The sequence below is a fragment of the Tachysurus vachellii genome, chromosome 10, assembly GCF_030014155.1.
Source record: "Tachysurus vachellii isolate PV-2020 chromosome 10, HZAU_Pvac_v1, whole genome shotgun sequence".
Classification (NCBI taxonomy): Eukaryota; Metazoa; Chordata; class Actinopteri; order Siluriformes; family Bagridae; genus Tachysurus; species Tachysurus vachellii.
Window position 1 is genome coordinate 21417481 of NC_083469.1, and position 22667 is coordinate 21440147.

Consider the following 22667-nt stretch of genomic DNA (forward strand, 5'->3'; position numbering starts at 1 on the left):
TCTCTATCTACAAGCCATTAAACCAACACAGGGGAGTGAATTACATGGTCATCTGTTTTTTGAGTGCTTGTTTCAATGATTTCCAGAGCAACTTTCCAGCCTTACTGAATCTCGTCATTCAAAAGAAATTGGTCAAATGTTTCCATAGAAACAAAAAGCTGCTGTGATTTATGGGCCGTATCCTTGGCCGTTAAACACACCGATTCATGTTTGCTGTATCTAATTAAATGAAAACAACAGACTGGTACAGTAGTGAAAGTTAGGACATTAGATTCTATAAGCTGTATTTCAACGGATCTATCAAAATGTATTCCCTCACCTTACATACAGGTGAAAACTGAAGGAAAAATTTATGTTTATGCTCAATGGGACACTTTACTGCCATGGTTTGGTTTCCACTTGTCACCTTTGAGGGAATATAATTGCAAATCACCACAGTAATTCTGACATCCATGCCAAGGTGCAGCATCCTTGCCAAGGTGTACACAAACTGTCCTGGTGGCTTAAGGAGGCCTATTTATTATGTTTTATTATATGTACCACTGCTTCAATGATTACAAAATGCTGCAGTTGTGTGACCAGAAAGGGTAAAAGTCTCCCTCTGCTGGTTGCAGACACCCTACACACACACACACACACACACACACACACACACACACACACACACTTTCTTTTATTAATGATAAACTTACCATTACGCTTGAACCAGATCCTCTGCAACCTTCAGAAAATGTACAAGCTACTATAAAACTTGGCCATATTCACAGTGATGCTGCAAGGCAAAATGGGATGGATCCTTTGAGCTACCTTTCATTAGAACGCCTGTATGATTTTCAGAACATTTTCTTTAAATAATGTTGAAGAATGATTATTTACATTTATGGAATATTGCAGATGTCATATTCAGACCAAATGACAGGACAGCCATGTCTGGTGACATGTCAGGCTCTCATTACAGTGGCACCCTTTCAATGGGTGTAAGGATCCGAGTATCTTTGATAAGGGTTAGACTGTGAATGCTAGATGACTAGCTCAGAGCATCTTTAAAACAACAGGGATTTTGGGGTGTTTCTGGTATGCATAGGCTAGTGCCAGCCTAAAGTGGTACAAGGAGGGACAGTCGCTGAACCAATGACAGGGTTACAGGCAACCAAGGTTTAAAGATCTGCATGGGGAGCAGAGGCTAGCTCATAGGGTTCAATCCCACAGTAGAACTACTATAAGTTTTCTGTATGCCACTGTGTAGCCACAGATCAATCAGGGTGCCTATGCTGAACACTGCCTACTGCCAAAATCGACCACAATAGGATTGCGATCATCAGAACTAGACCATTGAACAATGGAAAAAAGGTAGTCTGATGAATCACATTTTCTTTTACATCATGTGGAAGTCTGGGCGCATGTGGGTCGTGTGCTTTGATGTTACCTAATTTCAGTGGCATCTTACAGCAGGATAATGTCTGCCACATTCCAAAAAATGTTCAGGAATTGTTTGAGCAATTATGTCAAAGCAGTCAAGGTGTTGAATTGGCATCAAATTCTACCAGATTTCAGTCTGATCAAGCATCTGTGGGATGTTCTGTATAAACAAGTCAGATATATGGAGGGCTCATCTGGCAAATCGCAAGAATTTAAAGGATCTGTTGCTAACATGTTCGTGCCAGATGCCAAAAGGATGCCATGTGTGGATTCTGGAGTCTATGCCTTGATGAGTCAGCGCTGTTTTGACTTCACAAGGCAGGTGGTTTTTAATGTTAAGGCTGATCTGTGTATATTTAACTCTTTTATACAACCCTTCCAATTGGTAATCTTTGAAAAGAGCTTTGAAAACACATGCAATGAACATACAATTTTATTAAATTTTTTTTTCCATACCTGTATTCATTATGGACACAGTCTTTTCAATGTGAATAATGTATTCATATTTGTTTAAACCCATAACTTAGAATCTTTGATTCTTGTGACGAATTTCGCACAACATAATTACTTACAGTGGTGTGAAAAAGTGTTGGCCCCTTCCTGATTTTTGATTTTTTTGCGTGTTTGTCACCCTTTAATGTTTCAGATCATCAAACAAATTTAAAAATTAGTCAAAGATAACACACGTAAATACAACAACAACATAAATGAAGGTTTTTATTATTAAGGGAAAACAAAGTGTTTGCCCCCGTTAAAACATAACTGTGGTTTCTCACTTCTGAGTTCAATTTCGGCGGGAATCGAACCCCCAACCCTGGAGGTGTGAAGCCACCGTTCCCCCCCAAAAAAAAGAACATCATACCAACAGTAAAATATGGTGGTGGTAGTGTGATGGTCTGGGGCTGTTTTGCTGCTTCAGGACCTGGAAGACTTGCTGTGATAAATGGAAAAATGAATTCTGCTGTCTACCAAAACATCCTGAAGGACAATGTGCGGTCATCTGTTTGTGACCTCAAGCTGAAGCGAACTTAGGTTCTGCAGCATGACAATGAACCAAAAAACAACAGCAAGTCCTCCTCTGAATGGCTGAAGAAAAACAAAATGAAGACTTTAGATTGGCCTAGTCAAAGTCCTGACCTGAATCCTATTGAGATGCTGTGGCATGACCTTAAAAAGGCGGTTCATGCTTGAGAACCCTCCAATGTGGCTGAATTACAACAATTCTGCAAAGATGAGTTTGCAAAATTCCTCCACAGTGCTGTAACAGACTCATTGCAGGTTATAGCAAACGCTTGATTGCAGTTCTTGCTACTAAGGCTGGTCCAACCAGTTATTAGGATTAGGGGGCAAACACTTTTTCACACAGGGCCATGTAGGTTTGGATTTTGTTTTCTGATAATAATAAAACTACAAATAATTTCAACTACATTTAAAAACTGCATGATGTTTACAGGAAATCACATTGTAGGATTTTTAATGAATTAATTGGTAAATTGATCGGTAAAATAAGAATTTGGTCACCTACAAAAACGCAAGATTTCTGGCTCTGACAGACCTGTAACTTCTTTTTTAAGAGGCTCCTCTGTCCTCCACTCGTTACCTGGCACCTGTTTGAACTCGTTATCAGTATAAAAGACACCTGTCCACAACCTCAAATAGTCAGACTCCAAACTCCACTATGGCCAAGACCAAAGAGCTGTCAAAGGACACCAGAAACAAAATTGTAGACCTGCACCAGGCTAGGAAGACTGAATCTGCAATAGGTAAACAGCTTGGTGTGAAGAAATCAACTGTGGGAGCAATTATTAGAAAATGGAAGACATACAAGACCACTGATAATCTCCCTCGATCTGGGGCTCCACACAAGATCTCACCCCATGGGGTCAAAATGATCACAAGAACGGTAAGCAAAAATCCCAGAACCACACGGGAGGGACCTAGTGAATGATCTGCAGAGAGCTGGGACCAGAGTAACAAAGGCTACCATCAGTAACACACTACGCCACCAGGGACTCAAATCCTGCAGTGCCAGATGTGTCCGGGCCCGTTTGAAGTTTGCTAGAGAGCATTTGGATGATCCAGAAGAGGATTGGGAGAATGTCATATGGTCAGATGAAACCAAAATAGAGCTTTTTGGTAAAAACTCAACTTGTAATGTTTTGAAGAGAAACAATGCTGAGTTGCATCCAAAGAACACCATACCTACTGTGAAGCAAGGGGTACATCATGCTTTGGGGCTGTTTTTCTGCAAAGGGACCAGGACGACTGATCCGTGTAAAGGAAAGAATGAATGGGGCCATGTATCATGAGATTTTGAGTGAAAACCTCCTTCCATCAGCAAAGGCATTGAAGATGAAACATGGCTGGGTCTTTCAGCATGACAACGATCCCAAACACACCGCCCGGGCAACGAAGGAGTGGCTTCGTAAGAAGCATTTCAAAGTCTTGGAGTGGCCTAGCCAGTCTCCAGATCTCAACCCCATAGAAAATCTTTGGAGGGAGTTCAAAACCTCACTGCTCTAGAGGAGATCTTCATGGAGGAATGAGCCAAACTACCAGCAACAGTGTGTAAAAACCTTGTGGAGACTTACAGAAAATATTTGACCTCTGTCATTGCCAACAAAGGGTATATAACAAATTATTGAAATGAACTTTTGTTTTTGACCAAATACTTATTTTCCACCATAATTTGCAAATAAATTTATTAAAAATCAGACAATGTGATTTTCTGGATTTTTTTTTTTTTCTTCTCATTTTGTCTCTCATAGTTGAAGTGTATCTATGTTGAAAATTACAGGCCTCTCTCATCTTTTTAAGTGGGAGAACTTGCACAATTGGTGGTTGACTGAATACATTTTTGCCCCACTGTATATTTAAAGGAGATTTGAGGCAGACAAGTCAGTAAAAAGAAGAACTAACTTGTACAGTAAGCATCAATTTCTACAGGTTGAAACTGTTGTTATGTAATGTTAATCTGATATACATTTGGTCTAGAATACTGTTGATCTCAAACTGCAAAAACATAGAAAAAAAATGTTGATTTTGATTATTTTTTCCTCTAGAAAACCAAATGAGCTGCCTCTGGAAGCATATTGACAAAAGAACCATGGACAGAAGTCAAATGGATAACTCCACTGTCAGTTACAACACTTCAGATGTCCACCTTACCACATATAGCCTGTGGGAGATCATCACTATTGCTACAGTGTCAGGAATAGTAAGCCTGATCACAATAACTGGAAATATTCTAGTGATGCTCTCCTTTAAGGTAAATAGTCAACTGAAAACTGTTAATAACTACTACCTACTAAGCCTGGCTTTTGCTGACCTTACCATTGGTATGTTTTCCATGAACTTATACACTTCCTATATTCTCATGGGCTACTGGTCACTAGGTAGCCTTGCATGTGACCTCTGGTTGGCTATGGACTATGTTGTCAGTAATGCCTCAGTTATGAACTTGCTAGTAATTAGCTTTGATCGTTATTTCGCCATTACAAGACCACTGACCTATAGAGCTAAGCGAACGCCAAAGCGTGCTGGGATAATGATTGGACTGGCTTGGCTTGTGTCGATCATCCTGTGGGCACCTCCAATTTTGTGCTGGCAGTATTTTGTAGGCAAAAGAACAGTACCTGAGAGACAATGTCAAATCCAGTTCTTCTCAGAGCCTGTGATAACTGTTGGGACAGCAATTGCTGCATTTTATATCCCAGTTTCTGTCATGACCATCTTGTACTGTCGAATTTATAAAGAGACAGAGAAGCGCACTAAAGACCTGGCAGAACTCCAGGAAGTCAACCATTCTACAGACCCTGATACTAAAAATGAATCTCAGATGTCCATAATTAAGTCCTGTTTAAGCACCACCACCAGAAGGCAGAACCAGGTATCCTGGGTATCCTCAGCCCAAAACAACACTAAATTTGCCAACACTTTCAATGATGAGTGGTGTAAAGCTGACCAACTTACCACTTTTACCAGCTATGCATCTTCCGAAGAAGAGGAACATTCTCCTGGAGTCCTGTTGGTCTACAAAAGTCATGTTCATAAGGAGAACAATTCAGTCCTCTGCAACAATGGTGAGGAAGAGAATTTCTTTCTATCAGCAGGTAAAAACAACTCCCACAACTGCAAGATGTTTGTTTCCTACAGGTTCAAACCAGGTGTGAAAGACAGCAACTCTACACAGACCAAAAATGAGAATCCCACAGCAACAAGCTCCATGCTTTCTTTGTCTGAGTCCATGAGCATGCAGTCAACAGCACTGTCTTCTAAACCTAACAACCCAATTCTGAAGAGCCAGATAACCAAACGCAAGAGGATGGTTCTGATCAAAGAAAGAAAAGCAGCACAGACTCTTAGTGCTATTCTACTGGCCTTCATCCTCACATGGACACCTTACAACATCATGGTGCTTATTTCTACCTTCTGTTCAGATTGCATACCTCTGTCTCTATGGCACCTGGGCTACTGGCTATGCTATGTCAACAGCACAGTTAACCCAATGTGCTATGCTCTCTGCAACAAAACCTTCCAGAAGACCTTCCGAATGCTTCTCTTATGCCAGTGGAAGAAGAGGCTGGAAGATAAACTTTATTAGAGTTCATACAGTTCTCATGACCAGATTTGAACAAAATAATCATTAGAATCTTAAAGAATGTACAGATGAGACTGCTACATGTGATCTAAACAAGGTAATATCTAATATAAGTCCACATGATCTTCCAGTGTTGTTTTCATTGACCTTTTTTTTCAGAATATGTATAGTGACTAATGTATTGATTGGACACATAAGATAAATGTGCTATTAGCAAATCTTAGATCTTAAGTATTTTCATTAATATTTTTCTGCCCATTTTTTTTTTTGTAACTCCACCTTTTTTATTATTATTAAACTATTAGTAAATCCCTAATTATTTTTGGGATAAGATTAACAAACTCCCTATTTGTGTTAATGTATTACCACATATTATATGTTACAAAAATGTAAGGATATTTGGGTTTATCAATTTGATATCACAATATTCCAATACATATGGTTACCATTCTAAGTTGCAATGAAACTTGCACTCAGCTGTTTTATTATATAATCATTTTTGCCCTTTACACCAATCTCTTTGTATTTATGATTTGCAAAAACACAGATCTACTTCAAAACTTTGTCACACCCTATACAATTATAATAATTTAATATTTATAAAACATCACAATTGATCTTCTAATACATATTATCTAAGTTCCAGTCGATCTCAGTTACCTGAATTTTTATCAAATAGGAGAAAATTTATCCTGTCTTTAAACAAATGATCAGAGAGATATTTTTGTTTGTACTGGTCAGCCCTCCCACACCCTGATTGCAATGTAATAAGTTCACTCAGAGCTCATCCCTTTTGCATTCTGCAGGATGCATGACTTTAACCATATCTGAAGGCTTTACCATCATCCAGGCATATTTACACAGATGCTCCTTGTTGCAGTCCTTTTGCCAATAGATGACGTTCCGGCGGTTGAGGTTGGCACCGGCACAAGCGTCATACCACCACCCCCCACCTGCAACTCCCTGGAACTCTAGCTTGGCACAGTTCTGGAAATAGTTATCATTGTCACGGTCCTTGGTAGTAAATTTCTGGTTATCATGGAGGTAGTTTTCTGGGTCCAGAGTTAGAGCATCTGCAGCAGTGCCATGGTACAAGCCTAGACGCAACTTGTACTGTGCATCTTCTCCTTCCACCAGTGTGGGGTCATATTCACCTGTTTTGGTAATAGCATCTTTGTCCACTAGCTTGATACCCAGCTTATAGCGGATAGGTCCACTGGTGAGCTGATGGATGTACTCATTGCCCAACCAGTGATTGCCAGTCAAGGTTCCAAAGCCCAATTTGTACTCCTCCCAGGAGCGGTCAAAGTCCACACTGCTGTTAACTGTGATGTGCTGGATCACAGTCCAGCCACCTTCCTGCATAGCACAGAAAGCTACAATAGGGGAGTCTCTGGGCTTGATTATGTAGACACCATCCCGTGCCTGACCTCCAGAAATTTCCCACAGTTCATGACAGTCCCTGGGTAACCCTTGTACAGAAAGATACAGATGACTATAAAAGATCTATAAAAACTACAAAGCAGAACAATACAATTCTAGATAAAAATATATTATCAAACAATCATATGCTATGATTTATGTATTACACAAAATTAAGGAAAACAATAAAAGAGATTGAGTACACATACAGCCTGTACAGGGCTATAAACCGAAAATGACAACTGCACTCATCAGTGCTTAGTTCCAGAATGCAGGCTATAAAGAAATCACCAGTGCGCTTAAAGGATCATGAAGTAGGGTAAAAATTTCACAGTAAATATTACATAGGCAACTACTACACAAGACTTTTATTTCCACTGCTGTACAGGTTGATATACAGTACAGCGGATTATTTGTTTAGATTCTGCAACTGCATACAGTGTAGGTACCAAAAGTCACATGCCATACTGAGCTCCTACTTAAACCTCACCCTTAAGCATTGAGAGATGATGTGAAAATGAGTATAATTAATTGTAATACTTGTTGATAGAAGACCCTAGACTGTATCCTATATCCTATACCAGGGGCATCCTACTGTATCTTATACAGAAAGTCTAACCATAATCTACTTAAAGCCAAGCTCTGGCTCCTGCTTGATTAGAATAAAAACCTACCCTGTGCAGATAATATAGGAACTATAACTTGCCTATACAGTTAATCTTGTCATTTAATACAGTTAATAATACACAGAAGATGAGATCATAGATGACATCGGTTTATACTTTTTGTGTTTTTATTGTCAAGAGGGATGTGGTAGCCTAATGGTTTAGGTGTTTGCTGCGAATTTGAATTCCAGGTCCACAAAGTTGCCATCACTGGGCCCCTGAGCAAGGGCCTTAACCCTCACTTGCTCAGTTTTACAAACAGTACTACAGAATAAGGGCGTTCTGGATAAGGTCGTCTGCCAAATGCCGTAAATGTACTATAAATGTAAGAGCTTGGAGACAAAAGTCAGTGTCCTCAACCCATACAATACAAATTAGATATTTCATTGCAAACAGCACTAAAAAATGTCATTTGTTAAGATATATCATTAGGATTATATATATTTACTACAGCTAGTAATAATAATATATTAACTACAGCTTTGGAAAGTTTAAAATGTTCTCACCTTACTGTAAAGCGCTCTTTCTCAAGAATTTAAAGTATAATAATGAATATAGTCAAACAAACAAAAAAATGTCAATACCCACGGAACCAGCCTGATTTTTACCTTTATGTCCAGCATTTTGAATCAATTTTTGCTCTTCTGGAGAAAGAAGATGGATGTTTTTAACTTGCTGCTGTACAGCTAGTACTCCAGCTGAAATGGCAATGCTCATGAAAGCCATGACTGTACTCTTGAAAAGTATCATCCTTTAGTACTATGAGAACAATAGACAGATTATTAACCGTAGCATAGCAGTCCATTTAACAAGATTTTACTGTGAGATTGAAATGAATTTTTAATAAGGATCATTTCATTAGCAGTCTATATGCAAGATACTGTAACATTCTGTACACCTATTATAAACTACATACTGCCATCTGTAACTAGTGGGACAGGAACATTTTTCGAAAAATAAAATCCACATACTCAACTTTACCATGTATCACGGCTGCTTGAAGAGGAAATCAGTCCCAGTCTGAATCTCAGAGTCCACACTGACTGTGTCATAGGCCACATACCTTGGGTCTATCAGCATTGGACTTCAGCCTCTTTCTCATATAACACTGGTACACACCAATGATTAAAGACTGTAGGCCTATCTGTGCCATCTGGGACAGGACCAGGCTTTATTTTTTTCTGAATTATTCTGTGTCTTTTAGTCTGTTATAACCTCGGCAATACCTTAATAGCTTAAAAAGCATAATATTTACCTATCATTTGCTAACATCACTTTACATTCATAAAGTATTAGGCAGTTATAACCATCAGTTCCAATAAGCATATTATGCCTCTTCTTATCTCTGTTTAGATTTAGATCACTAACTACAGTGACTTCACGACTATACAGTAAATCAGTGATCTGCTGGATATAAGGTGATCTGCTTTGTACACCAACATTAACTAGATTTGTAAAGTTCGTCGTGACAAACTTTAATGTTGGCTTTGACGGTGCAAGTATTCGCAAAGGCCAGTGCTTTTTGGGGGGAGTGGACTTAAGGGGCAGTGTTACTTTTGGAGGCAAGTGGACAGAAAGCTAGGGTGCTTCAACATTTCGAGGTAAGTGAAGACAAGCATGTGATGTCATCTGAATACTCTTGAGGAAGTTCCCCGCATTGGGCTGAGTGTTTTGATATGTCACATGTCCATGTTGTGCTAATTTTTGATTTTCACGTGACATAACGTGACGTCATGTGACGTCATCAGAATACCTGCGAGGCAGTTCCCCTCATTCTGCTGAGTGTTTTGATATGTCACATGCCCATGTTGTAAAATGTTTTTTGATATATTTTGGGGGCGGGGCTGCGGGTGAACCAAAAGGCTAGTCGGGACACTATTTTAAAACTTTGTTCAGAGTATCACCCTAAAGGAGCTGGCCAAGTTTAAGACCCGGTACCGGAAGTACCGGTACTCCGATCGCTTAGAAAATTAAGAGCAACAAACTTCAGACCAGGGTCTACGACATATCCGAATTTGGTGTATGTGGCTCGAAAGCCCTAGGAGGAGTTACTCTTGATAAATTTTTGTCTAAGCTTAAATAGGAAAACAGAATGTTGGCTTCTACAAAGCCAACATAAATAGAGTAACATACTTTTTTAACACTGTTGGTTCAAATGTTTCTTTATTATATAAGTTTTTTAAAGATATATTAGTATGGGTAGTATAAATTATGTTAAGTTATTTCATCATGTTCATGCAGTCATAACATCCAAAAATATTTCACAGTCTATGAAATAGATGTCACAACAAATTGATCAACATGATAGGTGTTTACACTGTAACTAAAGGTTACAAACAGTCAAATGTCCCCATCCACAAAAGAAGCATTACCCAATAACCAACATCAGTCTCAGTTTCTCTTACCCCTTGTCCCTTACAGCCCGTCTTACTCTCACTAGTGATATATTTAGCCTTCAAGCATTCAACTTCCTTCATAGTCAGCCAAGGCTGTTGCTTTTTGGAGACCCACATTTTCTAATCAGAGGTTCTAAAGTAATTTAATAGCATGCAGACAAAGTCCACACAATGCATTAAATAAGCCAGTAGCTCAAACACTCGATAAATTCTGGCACAATAAGAACAGAACTGTAATAAGAGAAGGTATTCAAAAAGCAAAGTAATAAAAACATACAGAACTAAAACCCCGTCGATGGTAACAGCATCAAACATATTTGAAATCTCATGGCTCACAATTTGTGATAGTAATTTAGCAAAAGACTGAAAAGGGAAAATCAGAATAAAACAAAAGCATGTGTAACATGTCTTCTTGCTCACATACATGTTATCTCCTGCGTGGACCACTACCTCTGTGTCCCCTGTGAGTTGATTTGCTTTGGCATTTAGGTGGAGCAAAGAACTTGGTCATGAGCTCAGATACATCCGGAATCTCAGTGCTGGGATTGAGCATACTCATTGACTGTTCCATTTCCTAATAAATAAACAAACAAATATACAATAGAGTTCATTACTAGAAAATATTTCAACATATTCATTTCATTGGCTTCATTTGTCCAATTATATTTCACAAAATATCATATTTAATAATGTACTACTTGAGTAAGACCAAGACCATAATCATGTATACTTGCCCAACCAACTGAATAAATGGAAAATCTTAATAATTATTATCTATTGAAACAGAAAGATATTTTTGTGTATAGAATAACTGGTGGTAGCTGATTATGGGCTTGAGGATATTTATTCTTTCAATTCCTGTGTATCGCAGAAGTTTGATAAGGACCTAACACAACAACCCAGGTTTCAACCAGAACTTATTGAATGAGAAAGCTAGATTAAACTCACCCTTCTCATCCCTGGGTCATTCATGTTGATTAGCTTTGGGAGAAGAAGGATGATCAAAACAGGAGGAACCATCATGAGAACCTGAGGCATGTGGAAAAAACATAGGTGAGCCATGCCTATCTGTCATCACTTAATTACTATTATATATAAACAGACCTATTATAGAGTAGCAAGACAATTCTGGCGTAAAGGATGAAAGTATTTAGAAATAGAACTGGTTTTTGTCATAATGTAGCAGTAGATAGCATGAATCCAAGCCTTAAAATGATAAGTATGGTGATTCCATGCAATATGTAGTAATTTAAACTAAGATGACTATGTAATCGCTTCCTATAGATTTTTATATATTTTTTTTTACTACTTTTTTTAAATAGCACCCCACACAAAGACACACAAAAAAATATATTTAAACAAATAAAATTATCTCCTATTTTTAAACCTGGTTACACAAGGGCTTTTTAATACTGATCTTAAGACAGACAGAGAGACAGTCTTCCCAAGTGCCCTACAGGCTCCAGGACTTCAGCATAAGTATCTTTCCCTCTTATCACCTAATGCGACATCCTAACATGAAAATATATAGTAACAACAAGCTTACCATAGGGTTCATGAAGAAATCAGACCAACCCCATGTGTCTCGTTTTGTGAAGTATGAATGATGTCCTGTACATGTCATCTGAACAGGATAAGGCAATTGCAATACCTCAGATGTCTTGATATAGTTGACTCTTCTGGCACTAAAGATAAGAAGAATTATAGCAAATTATACCGTAATGCATATATTCAATCATGCTATAATCAGGCATACATCCACATTCAAAAGAATTAGACACACTTGCTTAACAATGAAAATAAGTTAAGCATCTCTAATGTAGTGTTTATAGAAGTGTAGATGCATATGTAGGAAAGTTATTTTGAAGATATTTTGAGAGACATTATTAAAAGGCTTCTGAATGGGGGCCATTTCAACTGTTTTGTCTATTTTTTGGAAATGAAAAAAAAAAACACAATGCAAAATACATATTACTCATACACCATGTTTTTGTTGACACAATATTAATCATACACTATGAAATTAGTATGTTATTACAAACGTTTTTGTACAAATGCCGAATAAACCTCTTGAATTTTAAAATGGACATTAAGGTTTACTAAAAAATCAGCAATACTTAATGATACTATAATACAACCGAGTTAGGTTACATTTTGTAAGTGCAGCTATATGTAATAAAAGCATTATTATTTCACACATACATTATTCACTTGTGTCTATCTCCCAACTTCTAAATATAACTGCTTTATTTTGGAGACGGAACCGAATCACACACACACATATATGTGCTATATGAACGTTCCCATTCCACATTTAGTAACCTTTACTAATATGGATGTTTTTACACATCGTGTGTGTGACTGTGGGGATTCGGCCCATCATTCATCTATAAGAGTATTAGTGAAGTCTGACATTAAATTCGGATGAGAAGGTCTGCGGTGCAGTCAGTGGTCCAGTTCATTCCATACAGTATGTGAAGACACTCAAGTTCTTCCACTCCAACCTTGACAACCATGTCTTTGGTTGCATGTGTGCACTGAAATGCTGGACCAGACTCGGGATTCATAGTTCAAATGAAGGGAAACTGTATTTCTACAGCAGACTTTGTTTGGGGAAGGATTGGTAAGGTGTCTATAAACTTTTGACATAAACTTTGGCATAAACTAACCATATGGTGAATGTACATGGTTAGTTTATGGTTTGATGAAAAGAAAGAAAAACAAACAAAAAACAAAAACAAACGGTGTCTGCCAAAGGCCGTAAAAATGTAGATGACATGAAATGAACAGAGATTTCTTCGTTCTTTAAGAAATCAATTATAAAATATCCTGACTAAGCTTTCTATTCTATTCCACCCTATTCCGAGTGTCTAATCTAACTTCATGTAACACGTTTTCATGATCCTGACAATGCGAGCAACATGCAAATCAGTCCATGACCCCATCTGGTGACTTCCAGAGCATGGCTTATACTTTCCACTGAAAACAGCAGTCAACACTATTTCTGTTATGTTAGTAACAGTGCACCATCAATATATTGTGACAAATCCGGCCACTATTTACTATTTTCCTTTTTCCTTAAACTAAACTATTCTAAAGATAACAAGAGCAGAATGTCTAAGAGAGTCATACCGCATTTTGCCTGTTGAAGTAATGTCAACTCTGACAGGCTCGAATCTGTAGACTGGGGACACAATATGGACCACATATGATCCAGACGGCACATCATTTACTGTGAAACTTCCATCAAGTCTAGTGGGACAAAGTAATGATTAAAACACGGCATGGCAGCTAGTGCATGTGAGTATAGCGTGTTTTTGTTTGCTTGAACCTGACGAAGCCGACATGCTCCTGTCTATCCAGCTGCACGTGCGCTAGCGGAGTCCACTGCTCTGCTCTCACGCCGTGCACGAGCGCGCGGCCCTCAATGCGGAATTTCTCTTCTCCTTCCGCTTCTGCGTCATGGCACGCGCACAACCCAAACAAAACCGTCAGAATTAAACCTTCCCGATATATAAAAAGCATCTCGAACGTCAAAAAAATACCCCAATTAGCGTTCATAAACGTTCGTGCCTTTTTTTTTTTTTTTTTTTGCTGACCATGCAAAATCTTAATTAAACTTTTGACTTCGGCCCACGCTTGCGTGATGACGTCACAACCATGCGCCGACCCCAGAGTTTAAAGTCCCAAACAAAAACAATAATAGTTTGTACAATTTAACATAAATTAATAAATAAATAAATAAAAACCCTTTTTAAGAGTTTCCTAAAATTGGATTATTAAAATTGATTTATTTTTTAAGAAAACTTTGATACATTTCAAGGATCCATTCAGTACAAAAAAATAAATAAAAAATATTTTAGAAACATAATCCACATGATTAAATATTAGGCAAATTATTCAGAAATATAAGGACATTATTGTGGTTTATTGAAACCATAGAGTTTTTATTTCCAACAAATAAGACTCAGGTCAGCGTAAATCTTTTGGGGTACTAGTTTTTGGATTATTGAACCTTGGATTAAACATATTTGGTTCAAGTGAGCAGTCAAATAGTCTAATATGTCATGAACCCCACATTGAGAATCACTAAAGTAAGATGAATTCAGTGGAATTGGGACATCAGGTAAATTGGGAGAGTTAAACAGAGCAGCAATTATTTTCTAGTCTGTTAAATGAACATATAGCACAGTTAGGTGTCTCATAGCCATCACAGTTCCTACAGGTCTGTACAGTGAACCCAAGACTGAAGAAGTAGTTTAATATTCCTCTATCCTTACACTTAATACTCTGTTCCTCAGTAGTCATCCTTTAATAATCTATCCCTGTAACTAAGTATATAGATAACAGTTGTAAATTGTATTGTTTTAAATAAGCTTATACTCGTATAGTGTTTACGTTACATTAAATGTTTCTGGTCATTTTGTGACTGTAATTGAAATCACTGGCTCTTGAGCAAAGCTTTATGTAGCTTTATGTCTGTCATTCTATGTAGCACCATAGTCCAGGAGAAACGTTCATTTCACTATGTACTGCATCAGCTATATATGGTTGAAATGGGAATAAGCTTCTTGACTTGACTTGATTAAAATAAGAAAAAATAAAAATAATGCAAAAAAAATTATTTATAGTATAAATAACCAACACAATGTCATTAGAATATGCCAAGATTAGATAGTTTTACTCTCAGACATAAGCTTAGTGGCTGAGATTAACATTAATAGCGTTGATAAGCCTACAAGTTGCATTGCTGCTCATGCAACAATACAGTGGAGATCAAAAAGAACAAACAAGTTATTAACACTTACAGTTTTTCACACACACACACACACACACACACATTTTAAAATGACAAACCATGAAAAAGATCAATTTGACAATCAGTTTGTTATTGAGGGGAAGAAACTCCTATCCTAAAGACTTCACCATGGATTAAAACAGTGACAATAAAGTGTTGACACTGGTAAAAAATCAGCCTCTCAAGTTTTTTTTCCCCTTATATTTATTATTAGCCCTAGATAATGTTGATCACACACCATATAAGTCCTTAAACTGTTACTTACAGCATTGAGCCATTTTAATAATCTTTATTTTTCTAAGAAATAAAATGAAATATTTATATGCAGATTGTTGGTATCCTGTTTGTGGAAGATAATGGTGTGATTTTTCCTTTAACCCTGTAATACCCAAATATAGCAAAACATTTTTGACCTCTCAGATATTGTTTTAGGAGGCCTCTGATGTAGAAATGCAAGATTTTTCAAATGTTAAATGTTGTAATATTGCAACGTTGGCCCTAGTTAGGAGCATAATCTCTGTATTTGTACTCACTTTGTCTGAACAGATTATACAGAGCATTTAAGCATTCATTTGCAGGGTTGATTGCTTACTTAGCCCCATAACAGTATATATCATGAGTAATAATCACACAACAATCATATTTTATTATGAATAAGCATTTATTAATAAAAATATTGAAAAAGATATGTATTTATAAAAAGATATTTGTATTTATAAAACTTTTCTTCTATCACTTTCATTGTGGTTTGAATGAAGTCTGTGTTTACTTGCAGTGATAGTCCCTAAGACATTTCTTTTCATCTGAGAAGCACAGGCAAACATTGCACTTGCTACACAGTGTGTTTGTGTACCCATTATTGCAGTGTCTGCAATGTCCTCTCTTGTCTCTACTGGGATATGTGCAATCATGTCTTTGCGTACACCCAGTGGGGGGTGGGTCCGATGACTTCTTGGCTGGGGGACTCACATTTGTTAAGAATGGTCTCTTCTGAGGGTCCAAAGTGCTCCCTGATGTCACCTTCTGTGTGAATGTGTTCATCTTCCCTGAAGATGGTTGCCCTCTGATGTGTGTTGTGCTGAGTGTGTTCACCAAGATGAGAGAGGTTGCAAGTTGTGCCTAAAAATGTCTCCTGTTCAGTATCACTTTCTTTGTCATCTTCAGAGCTCTACAGTCCTGCTTGTAAAGGAGCCAGGCATTAATCACAGCCAGGATGATGGTGTGCCAGAAGATGTAAATGTACCAGTGGTGGGATTTCATGGGGAACTTGTACTTGGTAGCAAATGAGTCCAACAAATCCATACATCCCATGTGTTTGTTGTAGGTACCAACAATTTAAGGCCTCTCGACATCAATGATGGTTTTGGTGTCGTTGTCCCAGCACTGAATCTTCTGCACAGGTTCTGGTCCAGCAAAGGATGACACAAGTGTGACCGCTCTGTTGTCATACCATATGACAGTGCAGATGTTGTGGTTCCCCTCCACTCGTATATACTGTATAAAAGTTTCCTCTCTCCTTATTCTTCAAGCTCTTTTCATCTTCAAGGTTGCAGTTGGGTAGGCATATCTGCCTCGCTGTTCCCACATAATGGATTCCACGATCAAGAAGCTCGACTACCAGTGGGACACTGGTGAAGTAGTTGTCTGCGTAGATCTTGTAGTTTTGACCCTCTGGAAGTGTTGAGGTGAGCTTCATCACAAAATCACCTGACAGTCCGAGTTCAGATCTGGCTTGTCGTATTCCATCTACACTCTCTTGGTAAAAAAATAAATAAATAAGTGAATAATACACATGGGTCTTATATTGTAGTAGATAAACTGAAAGAATAGACAGGGTGGTAGACCATGTGTCAAGGGTAGAGGTCTAAGTATTATTTCAATAATATATTTGCATTGAAATTACATCATTTCAATGCAAATGCTAATCAAAATTCCACTACTACATTCAAACAATACTGTCTGGCTGGCCTATTATGCGCTCTACTTATAATACTAAAGGGAACACATGCATGAGAAAACCACCTCCTCCCGGTGACCAGGTGATGATGCTGACCCCGGGTAGCGTGAGGAGATCCTTCAGCAGGATCAATGCACGCAAAGCTCCGGGTCCTGACAACATTCCTGGGCATGTACTGTGAGACTGTGCAGTGGAACTCACTGATGTCTTCTCAGACATTTTTAACATCTCACTCAGTCAGGCTGTTGTCCCCACATTCTTCAAAGCTACCACCATCATTCCAGTCCCGAAGAAGCCTCCTCCATCATACTTCAATGACAACTGTCATGTTGCACTTACTCCTATTATCATGAAGTGCTTTGAACGGCTAGTCATGCACCACATCAAGTCTGTCCTCCCCTCTCCCTGGACCCCTTCCAGCTACAGCGCATAGTGAGAGCAGCTGAGATTATTGGTGTCTCTCTCCCCTCCCTCCAGGACATTTATGAGACAAGTCTCACCCGCAAAGCCCTCTGCATTGCAGGTGATCCCACCCACCCATCACACAGCTTCTTCAGTCTGCTGCCATCAGGGAGGAGACTGTGGAGTCTCCGAGCCAGGACCAACAGATTGAAGGACAGCTTCGTTCATCAGGCTGTCAGGAAGCTGAACTCGCTCCCGAACTTGCCTCACTTCCCTTTTCTGCCCCAGGCACCACAGATCTATGAACCCACCCCACCCCTCCAGATCCCACATTCCCCAGGTCCTTCCACTCCCCCCTTCCACTAACATACGATGACATGCACCAGTCAATTTGTGCAGCATTGGTCTGCTCATTTGCACTTTATCTGCCATGTGCCTTGTGCTGCTTTATTTAATTTCTATTTGTCAGTATTATCTGTATGCACCTTGGGACTGAGAGTAATGCAATTTCAATTCTCTGTATGTATGTACTGTACACGTGGAAGATTTGACAATAAAGCAAAACTTGACTTGATCCCCCAGAGCACTTACAGGTTCATATTCAAGAACATTTACTCCTGTCCCTAAACAATGCAACAGCACCCCCAAAAAAAAAAAAAAAAAATCCAGAACATTCAGAGCCTGCTTTTCTATCTCCTAATGCTATAAACTGCTACTTGGTAAACACTCATAAAAAAATCTCAGGATCATTTAGACGTTAAATAACAAACAAAAAACTACAAAGATACAGGGAGTTTCAGATACCACATACAATTTATTCATGTGTTTAATTATGGTCTAATCTAAACTTAGTATAAATGTCACAGAAAAGCACATTTAGTGTAAAAACTTAGTTACAAATAAATCATCTAACAGTTTACATTTCAATTTGTGATCATGTGAGAAATGCAGTGTCCTTATGTAATGTGTAAGGAACACAGGCTATTTTGACTACCACTCTGGCCCAACGTTGTAGAATTACAACATCAGGGCTGTCAAGTGTCACGCATTGAGAGTGACGGTCACTCATTTGGGTCTTTTGTCACGCTCTCCTGCCACACATTGTATTTCTTACGCAGAAAATCTTTTTGACTATTTATCATATATTTAATATGCCACAGCACCCAAAATGTATCAGTCCGCACCGCTGTCTCTATGGAACAGGGCAGGAATCAAGCGTGTCTCTGCTGGAGTTCTTTAGTCGAGCCTGACACTTATCAGCCAATCAAAAAAAAGAGGCTACACAATAGCCAATCAGAAAATAGCACTATTGTATCTGGGTAAGATTTAACGCAACAACCAATGAAAAAAAAACATATTCATTAGAGAGGGTATTTTCGATGGTCGGTTTCAACAAAAACTCAACGCGAAACAGCTTGTCTCTGGACGGGACATTGTCCTCAATCATGACCCTAAAAACGGCTGGGCTTGTGCCGAACATTACAAATGATAAAGGAGTCCAAAAAGGCAACAAACACTTACAATAAACAACACCAGTCATAATCTCTCTCTCTCTCTCTCTCTCTCTCTCTCTCTCTCTCTCTCTCTCTCACACACACACACACACACACACAAACTGATGTCACTCTTGCCTGTCTTCAAAACTTGAGAGCCCTGCAACATAGACCTAACAAGCTCTAAATCAAATTTGATTAAGGTTTTCCAAGATAACTAAATATGTATGTGTTCTAGACATTGTAATAAACGCAAAAAAAAAATGTAAGGAACTTTACTTACTTGAATCTTGACGAATCCAGTCATGCAAAGGCGAAGTTTACAGGCAGAGTGAGTTCATGGCCAGATGACCGGACCTATAAACACTTCTTCTATCCAATAGCATTATGAGGACAAACAATAAAACCCATTAACTATGTAAATGTGGTCTTGAGAAAAAAAAAATTCACAGGCCTTTTTTAAAAATTGTTAAAAGTGATCTAATTCTACAACAGTAGGCTTACAGGGTTAAGTCGATTTGCCGAAGCCTTCTCTGGCACCTTTGGTTGCAACAAGTCTCTGTAACGCTTTCACATATGTTTTGTAGCGCGCTCTCTCCTGCACCATATAATCTAAAGATAAAGCTCCATCCCTAATGGGCAATGAGTTAAAGTAGCGTATATATGTTGAGGCCCTCAGAAACTGGTACATGTAGCACTCAAGCTGCTGGTCTAGAGAGAGATTTGTCTGGAATGAAGGTAGAAACAGAGGGCAATGTGCCTTCTTGTCATGTGAAACAGGAGTGACCGGAGGAGCAGAGTAACAAGCGGCGATGCAGTTAATGGCTGCAACCCATGATCCTTGCTCTTTTTCACTCTCAGCCTGGAAGTAGAACTGTCTGAGGTCTGCAGTCCTGAGGCACAACACATGTGGCCTCTTTTTGTGATCTACAGGGTATGCAAAGGTATGATGCAGACTAATGACTTTGTCTGTCTTACTCAAGTTAGAATTGTCTTTTTGAAAATAAAGAACCATGCCTTGTAGAACTGCGGTGAACGACTTCCATGCTCTCTGGCCCTTACTGGTTTTAGTTCCATTCTCATCCATAACTCTTTTGCAGATCAGATGTCCTATTTTGTGGACAGGTTCCATGGACATGGCCTCCTCCCCCTCCTCCTCCTCCCCAGAAACGTCTTCCCTTTCTAGTGCTTCATCCACAGTATCTTTGCTTTCTGTAACATTGCTTGCAGATTCTTCACATTTTGTTTCAGCAACCTTAACTTCTTCCCATTCTGTTGAAACGTCCTCAAGTTCTTCACATTTTGTTGCCTCGCCCTCAGTTTCTTTGCATTTTGTTGCTTTGTCTTCAACTTCTTCCCATTCTGTTGCAGCGTCTTCCCATTCTGTTGAACTGTCTTCATCTTCTTCCCATTCGTTTGCCTTGTCCTCAATTTCTTCCCTTTCTGTTACTCCGTCCACAATGTTGTCCCTTTCTGTTACTCTGTCCACAATGTTGCCCCTTTCTGTGACTCTGTCCACAATGTTGTCCCTTTCTGTTACTCTGTCCACAATGTTGTCCCTTTCTGTTACTCTGTCCACAATGTTGTCCCTTTCTGTGACTCTGTCAACAATGTTGTCCCTTTCTGTGACTCTGTCCACAATGTTGTCCCTTTCTGTGACTCTGTCCACAATGTTGTCCCTTTCTGTTACTCTGTCCACAGTTTCTTCCTCTTTCATTACTCTGTCCGTAACTTCGTCCTGTTCGTCACTGTCTGGTGTCATAACAACATCACAGTCTCAAGGCTTTAGTTCCAATTCCAGAATCGAATTTGGATATTCGGTACCGAGTGCGAGCGCGTGGGATAGTCACGTGATCATGCTACGCCCCGAACGTTACTATAAGCTGCGAACGGAAGATAATTATAAACAATCCGGTGCAGTGCGATAACCGGTGAGCACTTTATATTCAGTTTTCAGAGCACCATGAAGTTCATCATCATTTCGACAAAATGAGCTGCTGTATTAAATATTGGGTATATTTACTTTAGAGACGTTCATTCATTCATTCATTCATTCATTCATTCATTTTCTACCGCTTATCCGAACTACCTCGGGTCACGGGGAGCCTGTGCCTATCTCAGGCGTCATCGGGCATCAAGGCAGGATACACCCTGGACGGAGTGCCAACCCATCACAGGGCTATTTTAGAGACATGAATCAACTAATGATTATCAGAATTATAGCATTGGTCCTATTTGATTGAATGGGTTATTTTTTTTTACATTTCTACTTTCTATATAATCTTTTATGTCTTTAGTATGTTTATCCAACTTGGAAACTTGAATATGAAAATATGTTAATTATCTGTATCTGTAAAAATAAATTAAAATAAACAATTAAATAAATAATAATTTCTTAGTAGTAATCCTTCAGTCTGATCAGGCAAGGTATATTTGTTTCTAATATATATATACATATAGTAAAAATTAAACAAAACAAATATAGTGGAATATGACTTTAATATGAGTGACACTGATTTGGGACATTTAATATACTATACTGATATGTAATATTTCCCCCAGTTTTATAGAGGTTTGATATCTTGTCCTTGGTTTCTTTCAGTCTGTCTCCTGTAGCCTGCATCTTTCACTTTTTTGTTTCACTAACAGAACGGCTTGTATTAAGCACCATGAAAACTTTCAGCTTAAAGTCACACAAATGCGTTCACACAAATGTAGGATCGTCGAGTACAGTAACGAATAATAATGACATTTGCTGCAATTCTTTGATGCTACTGTACAATAAGACAATTTAATGATCCTTGACAACTCTGCTGAAAAATTAGGAAGGAAGATGTTTACATTCTTGACTGGGTTTAGACTGCTTAAAATTCCATTTCAGTTTTGATATATTTGGCTCAAATCAAAAATTGTTTATCATCCGGGGAAAGTTTTAAATAGTGCAAATTTATGAAAGAACACGGGTTCAGGGCCAAATAACACTGAAAATAATCTGTACAAAATAAATAAATAAATCTGCTAAATAAGGTTCTCCCCGTGCCTCGTGGGTTTCCTCCGGGTACTCCGGTTTCCTCCCCCGGTCCAAAGACATGCATGGTAGGTTGATTGGCATCTCTGGAAAATTGTCCGTAGTGTGTGATTGCGTGAGTGAATGTGTGTGTGTGTGTGCCCTGCGATGGGTTGGCACTCCGTCCAGGGTGTATCCTGCCTTGATGCCCGATGACGCCTGAGATAGGCACAGGCTCCCCGTGACCCGAGGTAGTACGGATAAGCGGTAGAAGATGAGAAGATCTGCTAAATAATCTTTACAATTTCCTTGCTAATATCTCTGCGATTAAAATACATATGTCATATTTGAAGTACAGAAGATTAACACTTCTGGAAATGCTCAGAAAGATCTTTCAGCTAATTCAGAGCATGTCTCCAAGCTCCAGACTCCTGCTCCATCCTCTGTCCACAGACAATGTTCATCTCACACCATTTCTCCTATGTGTTGTTCAGTTGTATTCCATGAG

The 22667-nt window shown here is 38.7% G+C and overlaps 3 protein-coding genes across 5 annotated transcripts; 1 reads left to right on the top strand and 2 right to left on the bottom strand.

Moving 5' to 3' along the window:
* The first annotated feature begins 4525 nt into the window (after window positions 1-4525).
* Window positions 4526-6022, top strand: LOC132852805 (muscarinic acetylcholine receptor M5-like). The gene has a single exon (XM_060880249.1). The coding sequence runs from the start codon at window positions 4526-4528 to the stop codon at window positions 6020-6022; it is 1497 nt and encodes a 498-aa protein (XP_060736232.1).
* Window positions 6023-6474: 452 nt separating this feature from the next.
* Window positions 6475-9188, bottom strand: zgc:194887 (uncharacterized protein LOC571819 homolog). 3 transcript variants are annotated; one of them, XM_060880250.1, is made up of 3 exons: window positions 9078-9188; window positions 8715-8865; window positions 6475-7491 (listed from the first exon to the last, which is right to left on the bottom strand). In XM_060880250.1, the coding sequence occupies exons 2-3, from the start codon at window positions 8854-8856 to the stop codon at window positions 6797-6799; spliced, it is 837 nt and encodes a 278-aa protein (XP_060736233.1). In that variant the 5' UTR covers window positions 8857-8865; window positions 9078-9188; the 3' UTR covers window positions 6475-6796. The 3 variants fall into 3 exon arrangements, with proteins under 3 accessions (XP_060736233.1, XP_060736234.1, XP_060736235.1); XM_060880251.1 differs by having other exon boundaries at window positions 9088-9186; XM_060880252.1 differs by having other exon boundaries at window positions 9083-9151.
* A 1059-nt stretch (window positions 9189-10247) lies between these two features.
* LOC132852807 (ER membrane protein complex subunit 7-like) lies at window positions 10248-14150 on the bottom strand. The gene is made up of 5 exons (XM_060880253.1): window positions 13834-14150; window positions 13635-13754; window positions 12049-12187; window positions 11451-11531; window positions 10248-11076 (listed from the first exon to the last, which is right to left on the bottom strand). The coding sequence occupies exons 1-5, from the start codon at window positions 14061-14063 to the stop codon at window positions 10930-10932; spliced, it is 717 nt and encodes a 238-aa protein (XP_060736236.1). The 5' UTR covers window positions 14064-14150; the 3' UTR covers window positions 10248-10929.
* Between the last annotated feature and the right edge of the window lie 8517 nt (window positions 14151-22667).

Coding starts and splice junctions, on each gene's coding strand:
- LOC132852807 (XM_060880253.1), bottom strand. CDS start 14,063: ATGAACGCTAATTGGGGTATTTTTTTGACGTTCGAGATGCTTTTTATA. Junction 13,755..13,833: donor GAGCATGTCGGCTTCGTCAG/GTTCAAGCAAAC, acceptor TTGTCCCACTAG/ACTTGATGGAAGTTTCACAG. Junction 11,077..11,450: donor ATGACCCAGGGATGAGAAGG/GTGAGTTTAATC, acceptor TTTATTTATTAG/GAAATGGAACAGTCAATGAG.
- zgc:194887 (XM_060880250.1), bottom strand. CDS start 8,856: ATGATACTTTTCAAGAGTACAGTCATGGCTTTCATGAGCATTGCCATT. Junction 7,492..8,714: donor TCAAAATGCTGGACATAAAG/GTAAAAATCAGG, acceptor TTTCTGTACAAG/GGTTACCCAGGGACTGTCAT.
- LOC132852805 (XM_060880249.1), top strand. CDS start 4,526: ATGGACAGAAGTCAAATGGATAACTCCACTGTCAGTTACAACACTTCA.